We start from the raw sequence: 14,203 nt of genomic DNA, 5'->3' as shown, positions 1-14,203 counted from the left end.
TTTGGTGCATTTGTATAGTCAAATACCAAGTTCCTTAAATATAGTGCTATTATTCTGAAAATCTGACTAAGTTTTATTTTCTAAATCCGGCTGCTGGAGGAATTCCGTGTGTCGCAGGTGAACTAGCAGTGGACGAGTTGTTTTCCTGACTGCTGAGTCAGAACACCATGTGAACCCACGTGGCTACAGGTACGTTCGTATATATCGTATGTTATCGCCGTACATTGACTGGACATACCGCTTGATATGCCTGCCTGCCTTTTCAGTTGCTGGTAACTGGTCGTTAAACGTCAGTCGGATCTTACCCTCAGTCATACTAGTTAGGTATGCGCCTACATCAGCTTGTATTCTCATTTGTTTTAGACCTTCCAGCAATCCACGGTTGCTCAATTGTGCACATGGATGTATAATTGTGCAATACTGCAAAGCACCATAACATATCGTGCCTTTGTCGAGGTCTGTGCTCCCTTCTCGTTAAAATGGCGTTCCACACATCGTTGCCACCCCGTTTGTCTGGCTCTGACCGAGCGCTGTGGTGGTAGGTCTGGCTGTGCCACAAGAGGCTTTGGTTAATTACGTTAGAGTCAGAAATCGCTTGCAATAACGCATTCAAGCCAACCGCTGTTTGGAGTTTGTTGCCGATCTATTTTTCCGGTCATGGTACGAGTGCCGAGAGCAGCCAAAAATGACGAAAATAGACTTGTCCTTAAAACCAGGGCTGCGGTCAGAAAGTTAAGAAACGATGTATCTACTAAAGTCTTTATCTGACAACTTTTCTTTGACGTCGATGGACAACGGCATGGGGTCAAGGAACATGTCAAGATTCATAAAGATGTAGCTGCCCAGAGAATCCAACTTGACTTTCCCTGAGCTGCGTAGTTCTGATGTTACTGTGTCATGGGGGAAACGTCATACCCGCTGTTCCGTGTATTTATACAGAACCTCAGGCTGCTATAGCGCGTTTCTTTGCTCCTTTCACATTTTAATCTCTGTGGTCTTGATTTTCACTGCAAAATAAAAGTCGTGCACCTCTTTAAACAGCAGAAGTAGATAACTCAATACATGTCTGTTGCGCAGTATAACACAGTAGCTATGCCACAAATCCCCAAAAAGAAAAAAATTTGAATTGAATTTCTTTGAGGATATCTTTTACCTAAATTGGAAAACAATGGAATCTATGTATCCAACATTTTTCCAAGATGCCACAAGTGTTTAGAACGAGACGGAGGCTTTACGTGCTATTTGAACAATGTCCATTTTTCAAATTCTACTTACAGACTCTGCTGTCCTCTCAATGCAATGTGTTCAGCAGCCGGTGTTACGGTTCAACCAGGGACCCTGTTAACTGGCGACCTTCAGCCGAATGCGTCTGTTGTTGTCCTAGCTACGGCAGCTGTTGCAAATGGGAAGAGAACACGTAGCTGTCCTCGTGAATGCCGCATTGTTTAGTTTTGCAATACAGTGTCAAACCTTCTCATTTACAGTCTTTGGTGAAAACATACCGGAATCGACGTTGGAGCGTCTTTTGAGGAAAACTAGTCCACTCGAGTTTGAAACGTCGCTTGCTTGTTTATGTGTTGAAACAGGAAGGGAGCAAATTCCCCTTCCTTTGAAATAATAAAGTTGATATAAAAACAAACAAACACATAATCGTCTTTGGAGCCTGTTTTGTGGAAACATGTGTTACGTAGAAGAACTCTGTGGCACAGTCAAAAAATAAATAAATAAAATGTAAAGGTATATACGGGATTCGAACTCATATCATTGAGTGGAAAAATAGTTGGCAGCCAGAGGCAGTGCCATTACACCACAATAGATACAACAACATTCTGGAGGCATACACACAAATCTAAAATACAGTCAGTAGTCGCTCCTAAGAGCGGAGGTAACCAGATCAACTTGTGACCGCAGAGGAAGATCAACTTGTGACTGCACTTCGGTTTACCATGCAGCATTTTGAAGTGTTCTTCTCTGTGGCACAGTCAAAAAAAGACGATTATGTGTTTGTTTGTTTTTATATCAACTTTATTATTTCAAAGGAAGGGGAATTTGCTCCCTTCCTGTTTCAACACATAAACAAGCAAGCGACGTTTCAAACTCGAGTGGACTAGATTTCCTCAAAAGACGCTCCAACGTCGATTCCGGTATGTTTTCACCAAAGACTTTAAATGAGAAGGTTTGACACTATATTTCAAAACTAAACAATGCGGCATTGTGTGCGACAACAACAGACGCATTCGGCTGAAGGTCGCCAGTTAACAGGGTCCCTGGTTGAACAGTAACACCGGCAGTTCAGTTTAAGTGGTTACATATACGGCTGCTTTAGTAAAAGGCTGCTTTACGAAGGACAGATAACGATATCTCAGGCCCTTCCTTCCTGCTGCTTTAACGCTTAAAGGAACAGTGTGTAACATATATGATAAGAATCGTTATGTTTTTGTTGTCTTACAAAAAGCTATTTATTTTTTATATTTCGACATAACTAGCAGATCCTCATCCATTGCACCACCATGTTTCTACAGCAGGCCAGAACGGACAAACCGAACACTGGCTCTAGCAGTGGTATGTGCTTAATGAGAATTATTGCTGTACAGCAATAAAACATTCGCACATTTCGCAGGTAAAAAGCCAATACTTTATTAATATGTCCGTTCAACAAGCATGAACATGTAAACGAAAGTGAAACCTAATTTAATCTGCTCTGTCTCATCCACCACCGCTATGTTTATATTGTTGAACTATTGGTCTGTTTGCCAGATTCACTCGCAGCTGGTGGAAAAGTAGATTAGAAAGATGACAAACCGCTGCAGATGGCGAGCCAGTCGCGTGGGTGTGTGGGGCGTCATCTGATCGGCTTTACTGATCAATCTTTATACCACCATACAAACTATTTAGAATGAATATCGCGCTAATGATTGGTGGCCGATCGATTGGAGCTCCCTTGATTATTTTATTGACTCATAAGTATAGTCATAACCCTTGCTTCATGCATCTTCTTTGTCGTGGACGGTCGGTAAGAGCGCTTGTATTTGCAGCGTGTGTACTTACCTAACCAGGACTCTCTCACACTGACTCTTGTGTCGCTGTCGAAGGAAAGCAGGCTACACGTGGTCAGAGAGCCATCTGGTGGGACTGTGGAAGAGGGCACTTGCCAGCATCTGCCACCATATTTCAGCTACTGAAACCCACCATGTCCCTGCCAGAGCTCCACTACGGCGATGTTTACATCTATCTTGTGGAGAGTCCGTCTCCTTATACTGCCGCAAGGAGGAAAGTGTACAAATGTAGGACAGTTGCATGTATTTTCGATCGGTACATTCACCTAAAGCAGTGGTCGCCAACCCGTCGAGGTCGATCTCGGAGACTTTCCCTGTCGCTTTCCAAAATAAAATAAAAATAAATAAAAAGAAGGAAAAAAAATCCTGTGCTTTTATTTTGAAGGGGATTTTGTCTGCAGCCTGTCTGCGCATCATCTCCGCTTGTGTGCACGTCTCAAAACGCGAAACTGGTGGGCCCCACCGAGGCGGGTCTATGAAGCAGTTTAGCCAATTGCTGATTAAAGATATAAATGAGTGACATACAATTTAGCCAATCAGCGTCTTCAAATAGATTCAGAGTGGGGCCAAAACGATCTGGCCCCAAGCTGCGCGTTCTCGTCAGGAGAAGTCTCTACAGGCGAGCGCGAGCGCCAGCGCGAGCACTGCTCCTCCAAGATCCGTTTGAGAGGAGAAGTTTGGCGGAGATTCTGCAGTTAAAGTGCTGATCCCAGATCAGCCTGACCTCACAATCAGACAGCAGACTAGCGGGAAAGAGAAGCAGAACATGAAGCTTCTCTACTAGCTGCACCAGACAGGTTTGGCTAGCTGGATGCAGTCATGCTAATAACTTATTTAGCTTTTTAAAACAACGGGGACAGATCCAGCACGGACAGTTAGGGAGTGAGGGATGAGGAGGTAAGGAAACATGAGAACACCAAGGTAGGGAGTGAGGGATGAGGAGGTAAGGAAACATGAGAACACCAGGGTAGGGAGTGAGGGATGAGGAGGTAAGGAAACATGAGAACACCAGGGTAGGGAGTGAGGGATAACGAGGTAAGGAGACACCTCACAGACTGCCTCAGACTGGCTGTCTGTGCTTATGAGCCGAACTACAAGGCACTCACAGACGGTGTTCAGTCACAGCATCACACTGACTTGAGTCACATGACTTCTGATGGCATTGTGATGGGACACAGAGCTGAACTGCACTTACATTAGTTGCACTGACTGAGAATGTTGTCAGTGTTGTGTTGTAACGTCAGTTGATAAATACAACAGTTAATATTGGTCGTTCATCCAGCCTGCTCATTGCAAATGTGTTTTTTCTTGTTCATATTGTGTGCGGTTAACAAATAATTTCCTTTTTATGTTGCACTGAAATGAAGTCATTTAGTGTGTTCTTGGTCACATCAATTTGAAAGCTGGACCAAAGTGTTTGATTTCATTCAATTACAATTAGGCCAAATAAAAAGCCTCAGGTTGTAAGTACAGTCTGGACAGTCTTTTTCTCTCAACGCCTCAATAAGTAGATCTTGCCCGTCACCAAGGCAGAGGTCAGGGATCTTGGGCTTAAAAAGGTTGGTGACCACTGCCCTAAAGCTTGACACCACGCATTTCAAAATGTCAAGCTGGAAATGCAGTGACTGTAAGCAGCAGATGGCTAAACAAGAGGAATAACAGAAAAAAGTATAAGTTTGAAGTGTTTTACTCAGTGGCAGCTGGCCAATAGAGGGCCATGGGGCGTGGCCCCACCATGAGCCACAAAATAAAAAATTATACAAATTGTCAATATTTGTGTTTTTGAACTATGGAATGTACCCAGTAATATGTGTAAAATATAATATCTGCGCAGAATCTATGCTTTTCCTGCTTGTCCTCTCCGCCTGTCTGCACGTCTCAGCAGCGCTGGGGCCATCGAGAAATGGCCCAAAAGAGGCGGGTCTATGAAGTAGTTTAGCCAATTGCTGATTAAAGATATAAATGAGTGAAATACAATTTAGCCAATCAGCGTCCTCAAATACATTCAGCTCGGGGCCAAAGTCGTTTGGCCCCGAGCTGCGCGTCCTCGTCAGGAGAAGTCTCTACAGGCGAGCGCGAGTGCTGCTCCTCCAAGACCCGTTTGAGAGGAGAACTTTGAGAAAACATTTAAATGTGTGATGTCATTTCTGCAAACTCGTTGAACCAGTCTCTCCCTTAAAACAAGTCTTCAGTCTGAAAAGTAACTTTCTTAAACTATAACTATTACAACCTCAATTCCCCAAAAGTTGGGATGCTGTGTAAAACCTGAATAAAAATGACAAAGCATCATATGACGGTGAATTTACAAAAAACAAGAGTTTCAGTCTGAACAATAGCTCAACATCGTCTCTGTAATGTATTCAGTTGGAAATAGATGAGAAAGATTTACAAACAACTGCATTTTGAGTTCATTTACTTCTAAATTAGCATCTCGCCTCTTATGCTAACAGTTAGTGTAACTCATCAACGCCGTTGGAGTTGGTTGCGTCGGTCCACGACAGCAAACCATGTCAGAACAACTACGCAAAGATATGATTTATGGCTAAAACACAACAATTGATATACCCAGTGTTTAGTTGAGCTTACCTTTGATAAAGTGTTGCTGTAAATAGGTGTACACTTTGACGGCTGCCACTGTTCGCCCTCCCCAGGGACAGAGGCGCGTTTAATGGCACAAATCCAGTCTGCTCCTTTTCAGAGTTTTCTCTCTCGAAAGGGATTCTGTAGAAACATGGCCCAGACTTGTCTCCTCGTCGGTTAGTGCATCCGATTGCACAACTATCCGGCATTTTCACGAAACAACAGAAATCACTCAATTCATAAGCTGGCAGGCGGCGGAAGACGGCATTGTTTTGCCCTCCAAGGGGGCGTTCCTCTAAGGACATGGCATCACGTGAAAACTGAACATAGTGCGAGTACATCCAACAGAATGCTGACTGCAGTTCACTGAACGGCCACTGGTGCAACAATAACAAGGGTTTTCTGAAAATGTCACATACACCCTCTGAAAATATATATTTTTTAAATGTTTTGCTGACACCCGGTGGTTTAACTTCTCATGTTGCTACAGCGATGAACAAGGGGGACTTCAGGACCCCGTGACATTGTTGGTACAACAGAACACATCTCATTGGTGGATGTGGTCATAAATGTACTCTGTTTCACAGACTTAGAACCTTTAACCAGAGGAGGCAGCAAAGTATACTTATATTATCCTCTCCCACCTTGTTTTCTATTTCAGGTGGAGGGCACCATGGGTCGGAGCAGTAGCAGTTCAATGTCCCATGGTTTTCCAGTGGTGGGGATGTGCCTTGCTGCTTTGCTCCTCAGCAATGCCTTGATCTACCTGTACCTGGAGTCTTTGTATCAGAATGATGAGCAGCCGCTGTCCTCCCATGTTGGCTGTGCGCCTCGACATTTTAAAATGGCGACCATGAAAAACTGCGTCCCCTGGCTCCAGTGTTCGCAGATAACTGCTGAAGTGCGTAAGCTGAAGCTGATTGGCCAGGGAGCTGTTAAGAAGGTAGAGGGTCTTTTATACTGTATATATCATTTATTGTGTGAACTAAACTACAGGGAGTAGATGCATAAAACCTCTAAGCTATGTCCATTCCACTTTACATTTGGTTTGCGTTCTGGTTTTGCCAGTCCGATCCGGTGTCCCAAGCTTAAACCGGTTTGATTTTGTGCACACCGGATAAACTGCCGTTTGTCATTATGTCACAATCTCGCATGCGTACGCATACATGGAATATGACTCCGGTTTACACATTGCTCTCAACGTACATACATGGAATATACAAATAAACAAGATATAAAAAGGACAAGGACATTAAAGACAACAAAGTAGAACAGAGAAACTAAGCATCAACATTTAACTACTGTGTACAATATAAATATATATAGGAACATAAAGAACAGTGGATTTGGGATATTAGTGCAAATGGAGGTGCAGTTTGTCTGATTAATTGTGGAAATCCTTGCCTAGTGCCACAGTTTAGTGTGAAATATTGTGAGGTTAATGCATTGGTGATTAATGATGCTGCAGGGGAGTTTAATTAATGACTCCCAAAAACCAAACCTATCTAATGTAATCAAATAAAAACACACGGCCGATGCTGTTTAGCATCTGATGATGGGATGGATTTGGTTTAGGCAGCACATATTGTGACCTTTTTATAAAACCAGTTTGGTCTTGGTGAATTTAGATATGGATGACATTTTCCAATCTCGTAGATAGTACTTTACTAATCATTTTGATAAATTGATTGATTGAATAGGATTAGTGGGAGGGAAGGGTTGTGGCGCCGGGAGATGCCCGTCTGTAACTCGGATGGAAGTTTTAAGGAGCTTGCTCTTTAATACAAGTAAAGATCAGATTGTGTCTGAATGTCGAGTACAGCTTTTTTAATTGGCAATTTACTCCATTTTCTGTTGCAATTCATGAAAAGTACATCTGAGTTGGTCGTTGTCCCTTTGCAGATCGTCTACTGGTGTTTGGTTGAATTCCATGCTGTCTTTAATGTCCAGAATATCTTGTAGTATTAAATCCAGTGTTTGTAGTTTCCCATTGAGTGAATAAATATTAAAAGAAAATGCATAATTGCAATATTGAGTGCATGACAAAGGAATGGCGTAAATCAGACAACCCATATATAAAAGAGGTATAATATAATTAATGAATTATTATAATGCAACAAATTATTTTCTCCACGAAGCCACAGGAAAGAAGTTGAAATGAGCAGTTTGCTGCAAGTTTACGTGATTTCTGAAGAATACAAAAATGTCCGTCGGGCCCTTTGTCATTTGTAGTGGTCAGTATTGCCCATGTGGAGCTTTTCCTCCTGATTTACTGACCTCATTATCCACCTTTCTTTCCCCAGGTCTATCTGGCAGAGTGGAGGGGTCAGAAGGTGGCTTTGTCTGAACTATCGTCTCTGGATTACCGGGAGGATTTTCACCATGGGTTATCTATGTTGCAGGCCCTGCAGGGGCCCCAGGTGGTGCAGCTTGTAGGATTTTGCCTTGAAAACCACACCCAGGTCACGGAGCACCACCCACTTGGCCCCTTGCTTAACTTGGATGGTGTTCTTGCACAAGAGCAGCACAAGCAACACAACAAATGGCAGATGCGGCTGAGGCTGGCTATAGATTATGTCTCTATCCTTCATTATCTTCATAACAGCCCAGCTGGGCGGCGGGTTATGTGCGATTCCAGCAGCCTGGTAAAAACTCTCTCCCAGTTTCTGATGACGAGTGACTTTCACCTGGTAGTGAACGACCTGGATGCACTGCCTGAGGTGGATCCGTCCAGAGGCTTGTTGGTGAAATGCGGCCACCGGGAGCTCACTGGGGACTTTGTTGCCCCAGAGCAGCTGTGGCCGTTCACAACCAAAGGGAAGCCATTTTCAGACGATCTCATGCCTGAGTATGATGAGAGGACAGACATCTGGAAGATCCCAGACGTGACATGGTTCCTGATGGGAAGAGTACCTGGAGGGGATGTAGTCCACTTCCATCTTTTTCAGATTCACGAGGAGTGTAAGAAGGAAGACCCCAAGCTCCGCCCTTCAGCACTTGATGTTTTGAAGGTGTATGAATCAGTCTACAGCAGCATGGTGCGGGACAATGCTGGCTTTCGAGACATGCTGTAGAATACGTGTCTCCATAACTGACTCGCTTACAAAGACCATGACTGTGCAATCAAAATTCAAGCTGCAGTCAAATAAACGCCACTGGGTTTGGAACCAACTGTAGATTTGGGCTTTCTCTATTTATTTTATACAGTTGACTTGTTTTACATATGTTATTTGTGAAATGTACAGGATTAATGCTCTACTGGTGACTAAGCTGCAACTGACTCACCTCGCTCCATTTGGGACGATCTCTAAATGAGGCAGCTGTGCACTGCACTTGTGCGCTCAAGATAAATATATAAATATCATCTTTCATCATTTTTCATCTTCAGGGACTCTGTAAAGTGCAACACACTGTTCAATGGTAAGCATTCAGGACTGTCTGGCTGACAAATGAGGCAGCTCCAAACGGGCCCAACAGGCTCCTGTAGGAGAGTATCACCAAGCAAGGGGGTCACAGGGGAAATAGACGGACTTATTTTTGTATTTTCATGTTAATTATTGGTGTTGGTGCGGTTATTCAATATCACACTCAACTTCTACGCTGTTGCCACCTTTCTTGAAAAGACCAAATCTTCTCTGCTTTACCCCAAAATGTGAAGGTGCATGAGTTCATACAAAAGCACGATCCACAATGCACATTCATTCAGAGAACGTAGATAACTAGAAAAGACATTTCTGAAGAAATTGGGAGTGAGAATGCTGGACGCCAAAAAGCTGACCCTGAGCTGTGTTGCTGCCTTTAAAAGTTGAATACCAATTACAGTGGCTTGCAAAAGTATTCCTACCCCTTGAACTTTTCCACATTTTGTCACATTACACGCCACAAACACATACAGAAACAAATATTTATTTGTGTTTGAATAAATAAGCTTCTTTTAATTGTAAAAGATACAAGCCAACTCAAATCTTAAATGAGATTCCGCTCAATACAGAGCCCCAATAGTTTTAGATAATATTTTATAATACCGTGCAAATATCACCAGGCACAATTTCATTTAATATAGTTTCTGTGTGTAATATCGCTGAAGTGACCATGGATGTGCTGTCAAGCGCACAGAGCGGTGCGCCACACTCTGCCTACTCCAGTCACCTCACCACCACAGATAGACGTCTTCACGATGACTGTCAGTTTCAAGCTGTTTCCCGTCACTCAGATGAAGACAGCCAGACAGGTTTTTTCGGAAATAAACATCTGTGATCGAAGATAATGACAATGTTATTTAAGAAATTTGCGCAAACATTGAAAGTTTGCTCCATACCATCCATGTGCAAACCTACGCCCTTGAGCAAATGTTCTCTTACTGTCGTTAATTCCAAACCATGCTGTGCACCCTTGTTGGCAATTGCACATAGGAAAGGCCTCCTAGCACACAGTAAAGTAACAGAAAAGTCATTCAACCAGCTGAAACTAGCATTACAGTCCTCTCCGACTTTAGGCCTACCAGACCCAGCTAAACCATTCACAAAGACTGTTGAAGAGAGACAAGGATGTATGACTTCTGTTTTGTTAGACCTGTTGCTTATTTATCAGTAAAACCTGACCCTATTGCAGCAGGCCTACCAATATGTCTCAGAGCTGTTGCAGCTGGTGAGAAGGCTGTAATGGCCTTGAGTGCTTTCAAAAGCAAATGGCCGCGATATAAAACAGTTTTTCTTAAAATGTCTGACATCACTGTGAAAAGATGTGCTGTTCTTAACCCCAGAACCTTTCTCCACACCCCAGATGATGGAGAAAAACACAACTGTGTTGCGGCTTTAACTTATGGTTGTTCTCCCAGACCAGACTTGCAGGAAACACTGCTGCCAAATGCTGACCTGGAACTGTTTGTGTACGGATCAGCATCACGCAATTCAGAGACATTAAAGAACCAAGCTGGGTTTACAGTGGTAACAGCACATGACACTCACATTGCACAGCCACTTTCTACTACTTACTCTGCACAAGCTCTACAGTTCTCATGGAAGCATGTAAACTGGCTAAAGACAAAGCCAATAACGTCTCTACAGATAGCAGGTATGCATTTGGTGTAGTTCTCTGTGGACACACAGAAAGTCTTCCTAATCATCAAGCAAACCCATTGCTCGTCATACACTTGTCTATACGTTGCTGGATGCTATCCTACTCCCAAAGCAAGTTGCTGTTTGTAAATGTGAAGTTCACACTAACTAACTGACCCCGTCTCTCAAGGAAATGCACAAACGGATGCAGCTGCAAAGATAGAAGCAGCAAAAGCAAGGCAATAAAACAACAGTGAGGCCCAACAAAGCACGACAACTAATGTAGGAGTTAAACCCGGATACAACAATAGATAGATAGTAGGTAGATGAAACGGAAAAAAACAGTTGATGCTACAAAAATAAACTAAGAAATAAATAGAATTAAATTAAATAATTTAGTAAAATCAACAAATAAAGCAGTAAAGCGACAAAGTCACATAAAAGCCAGTCTGTAAAAACCATTGAAGTGATTTAAAAGAGATTACCGATTCTGCGAGCCTCATCTCCTCAGGCAGCTCGTTCCAAAGCTGAGGGGTCCTGATGGCAAAAACACGGTCACCTTTAGTTTCTAGCCTCGACTTTGGAACAGCCAGAAGGGCCTCACCTGAGGATCTAAGGCTGCGAGCTGGCTCATAGGGCTCAACATTTCCTCTATATATTTTGGGGCCAGACTGGCTTTAAAAGTGATCAGTAAAATCTTAAAATCGAATCTAAAACGAGCAGGGAGCCAGTGCACGGTATTATAAAATATTATCTAAAACTATTGGGGCTCTGTATTGAGCGGAATCTCATTTAAGATTTGAGTTGGCTTGTATCTTTTACAATTAAAAGAAGCTTATTTATTCGAACACAAATAAATATTTGTTTCTGTATTTCTGTTTGAATGTTATGATCAAGTCGATCTAGCCTGCACTTTATCAGAGGTTGTGAAGTTAACAGTTGTGTGGTACATTTTTTCCTTGAAATATTTTGACTTTATTCTCATAATTACAAATGTTTCTCAAATTCTTTTTTCAGAGAACACAGATATGTGGGATATGTTCGGAATGTGATGAAAGTTTGGAACATGAGCAGAAATCTTTTTGAAACACATGAACTATTAAAGTCCAGGGGTTTATAAATTAAGTCATATTCATTTTATTTATCATTGAGGTGAATCGGTGCCACATGCACATTTAAAGAGATTAAATACACAAAAGAGGAGGAAGTGTTGACTCTGCAGGGACAACATTAAATGTGAAAAGTTTGCAGGAGAATAAATATTTGAAAACAATAAAATTGCCTGAGAGCCTTGCTGCATTATGTTCCATTACATTTTTATATTTTGAATCCTCTAGTGCATTTAGTGTTTTCCTTTACATAAATAAAGACACCGATGTTGAAACTAAACCTTCACCCTTGGATTTGCCCTCTGCTGCGATCACATAACCCAGAAACGTGACTTTTTTACTCACAAACGGTAGTTTTGACAGGTTAGCTTTTTGGCCATTATCTGCAAGATGTTTCAGCACCGTTACAGGGTCTCGTTCAGAGTGCTCATGTGTTGGACTGCAAATGAGAAGATTATCGACATACTACAAAAGTGCACTTCCTGGTGTTATATTTAGTGGTTGCAGATTTTCTCTGAGCGCTTCATTGTAAATGGTTGGAGGTTGCACGTAACCTTGACATCATTTAGAAAATGTGTATGATTTACCTTGGAATGAGAAGGTAAACCAGTGCTGGCAGTCTGGATGGACTAGAACGCTGAAAAATGCATTTGCCAAGTCCACTACAGAGAACCATTTGCTTTCAGGAAGCAGCACGTTTTTACAGAGGATAATTACACCTGCCTTTAATAAGGAGTTAAAAACTGGTGTAATTCCCTCAACTGTGTGACGGCCTCATAGGCTTGTTGCCTTGGTCCTGCTGCCATGGTACTCTGCATGTGTGTGTGTGTGTGTTTTTTGTAGGTCCTTGGCTGGGTGGAGCTGAGGTGCCATCACCCTAACTGGGAATACCTGGCCAGTGTTGCTGAACAATTAAACCCTTTCTGCCCAGACGCCAGGGTGTTGGTCTTTTTTCGCCAACCTGTTGTTTCTTTTCCTCTGTTTTACACTCACAACATGCGCCTCACATTACCATTGCATTCATGATTGTGACTCCCACGCCTCAACGTCATTTTCTTTTGTAAACTTACTTTAATACATTTAAGTTTGTTATTGCTAATTTGGCATGCATCTCCCTCCTTTGTTGTGGCCCACGAGCCGGGCATAATAGACTCAGGGGCGACTGTGGTTCAGTAGTAGAGCAGGGTCGTTCTTTAATCAGAAGATTGGCGGTTCGATGTGTCCTTGGGCAAGACTCTTAACCCCAAATCGCTCCCGCAAGCTGCTCCCGCAATTTCCTGACGCGCAAATTGAGCGTAAGCATCTGCCATTCATCTTTGGAGGTGTGTGAAACTCTGATCGTTTAATCACTGGGTTGCACCTGAGAACCAAAAACGGGATGTGATGCCCAGCAATGAGAGGTGGATCTGTGAGGGCATTCATAGACAAGCTTCTGTGGTGTATTTAACATGTGTGCCTGTTTAGAGTGTGTCATCTTGTTCCTGTTTTTGTTCTAACTGCCCTATTGCTTCACTCAAATATTTTTGTGTGTCATGTGTGATGCAATTACCACCTTGATGTCTGGACTTGTCACCCGGAGCTTGTGTGTCATCTGCTGCTGGCCTCCTCCCTCTCCCTGACTCCTCCTGGCTTTAACTGGCCTTCTGTTTCTTGTCTGGATAGTTATGTTCAAAATTTCTCATCAAGGAAAAGGAGCCCCCCCTCTGCTCCTTTGTCCGTCAGCAAAACAGGGCAGAATCAGCTGGTTGAAGTTAAAATCAAAAAGTATTTAATATCTAACAAAATCAGAATCAGAACCATTTATTGCCAATCTATTTTTCATATACAAGGAATTTGTCATGGCGGGTGGTGCATAACATTAGACAATAACATTAGACAATAACATTAAACAAACAACAATCAACACAGTGCAAGAAATAGAAACATATTAAAATGTACAATAGAATTTGAAAGAATATAAAATAAAGAGCACAACAACAGATAACAGGACTGTAAACAAGTGTAATGTAAGTGTAATGTAAAAGTGACAAGTGTATTAGAATATGAAGGGAGAGGGGTCGGCTGCAATCTTTCTTGCTGATGTTCAGCTCCCACTTGAGGTCCTGGGTTATGATGGACCCCACCAGAGATGAGTCCAATGAGGGTGGTGTCATCCGCAAACTTCAGGAGCTTGACGGACTGGTGACTGGAGGTGCAGCTGTTGGTGTACAGGGAGAAGAGCAGAGGGGAAAGAACGCAGCCTTGGGGGGAACCGGTGCTGACGGTCCGAGAGGCTGAGACGTGTTTTCCCAGCATCACGCGCTGCTTCCTGTCAGACAGGAAGTCTGTGATCCACTTGCAGGTGGAGTCGGGCACGTGCAGCTGGGAGAGCTTGCTATGCAGCAGAGACGGGATATTGGTG

General features: G+C 42.8%; 1 protein-coding gene across 1 annotated transcript; it reads left to right on the top strand.

Moving 5' to 3' along the window:
- The first annotated feature begins 92 nt into the window (after positions 1–92).
- Positions 93–9,491, top strand: pomk (protein O-mannose kinase). Its single transcript, XM_079178464.1, has 3 exons — positions 93–189; positions 6,298–6,579; positions 7,940–9,491. Exons 2-3 carry the CDS (start codon positions 6,310–6,312, stop codon positions 8,708–8,710), a joined length of 1,041 nt encoding a protein of 346 aa, XP_079034590.1. The 5' UTR covers positions 93–189; positions 6,298–6,309; the 3' UTR covers positions 8,711–9,491.
- The last annotated feature ends 4,712 nt before the right edge of the window (positions 9,492–14,203 follow it).

The sequence above is a fragment of the Pholis gunnellus genome (genome assembly GCF_910591455.1).
Source record: "Pholis gunnellus genome assembly, chromosome: 18".
In the NCBI taxonomy this organism is placed as follows: domain Eukaryota; kingdom Metazoa; phylum Chordata; class Actinopteri; order Perciformes; family Pholidae; genus Pholis; species Pholis gunnellus.
The sequence above is the reverse complement of the archived record's forward strand: the minus strand, read 5'-3'. Positions and strand labels throughout refer to the sequence as shown.

Coding starts and splice junctions, on each gene's coding strand:
- pomk (XM_079178464.1), top strand. CDS start 6,310: ATGGGTCGGAGCAGTAGCAGTTCAATGTCCCATGGTTTTCCAGTGGTG. Junction 6,580..7,939: donor GCCAGGGAGCTGTTAAGAAG/GTAGAGGGTCTT, acceptor TTCTTTCCCCAG/GTCTATCTGGCAGAGTGGAG.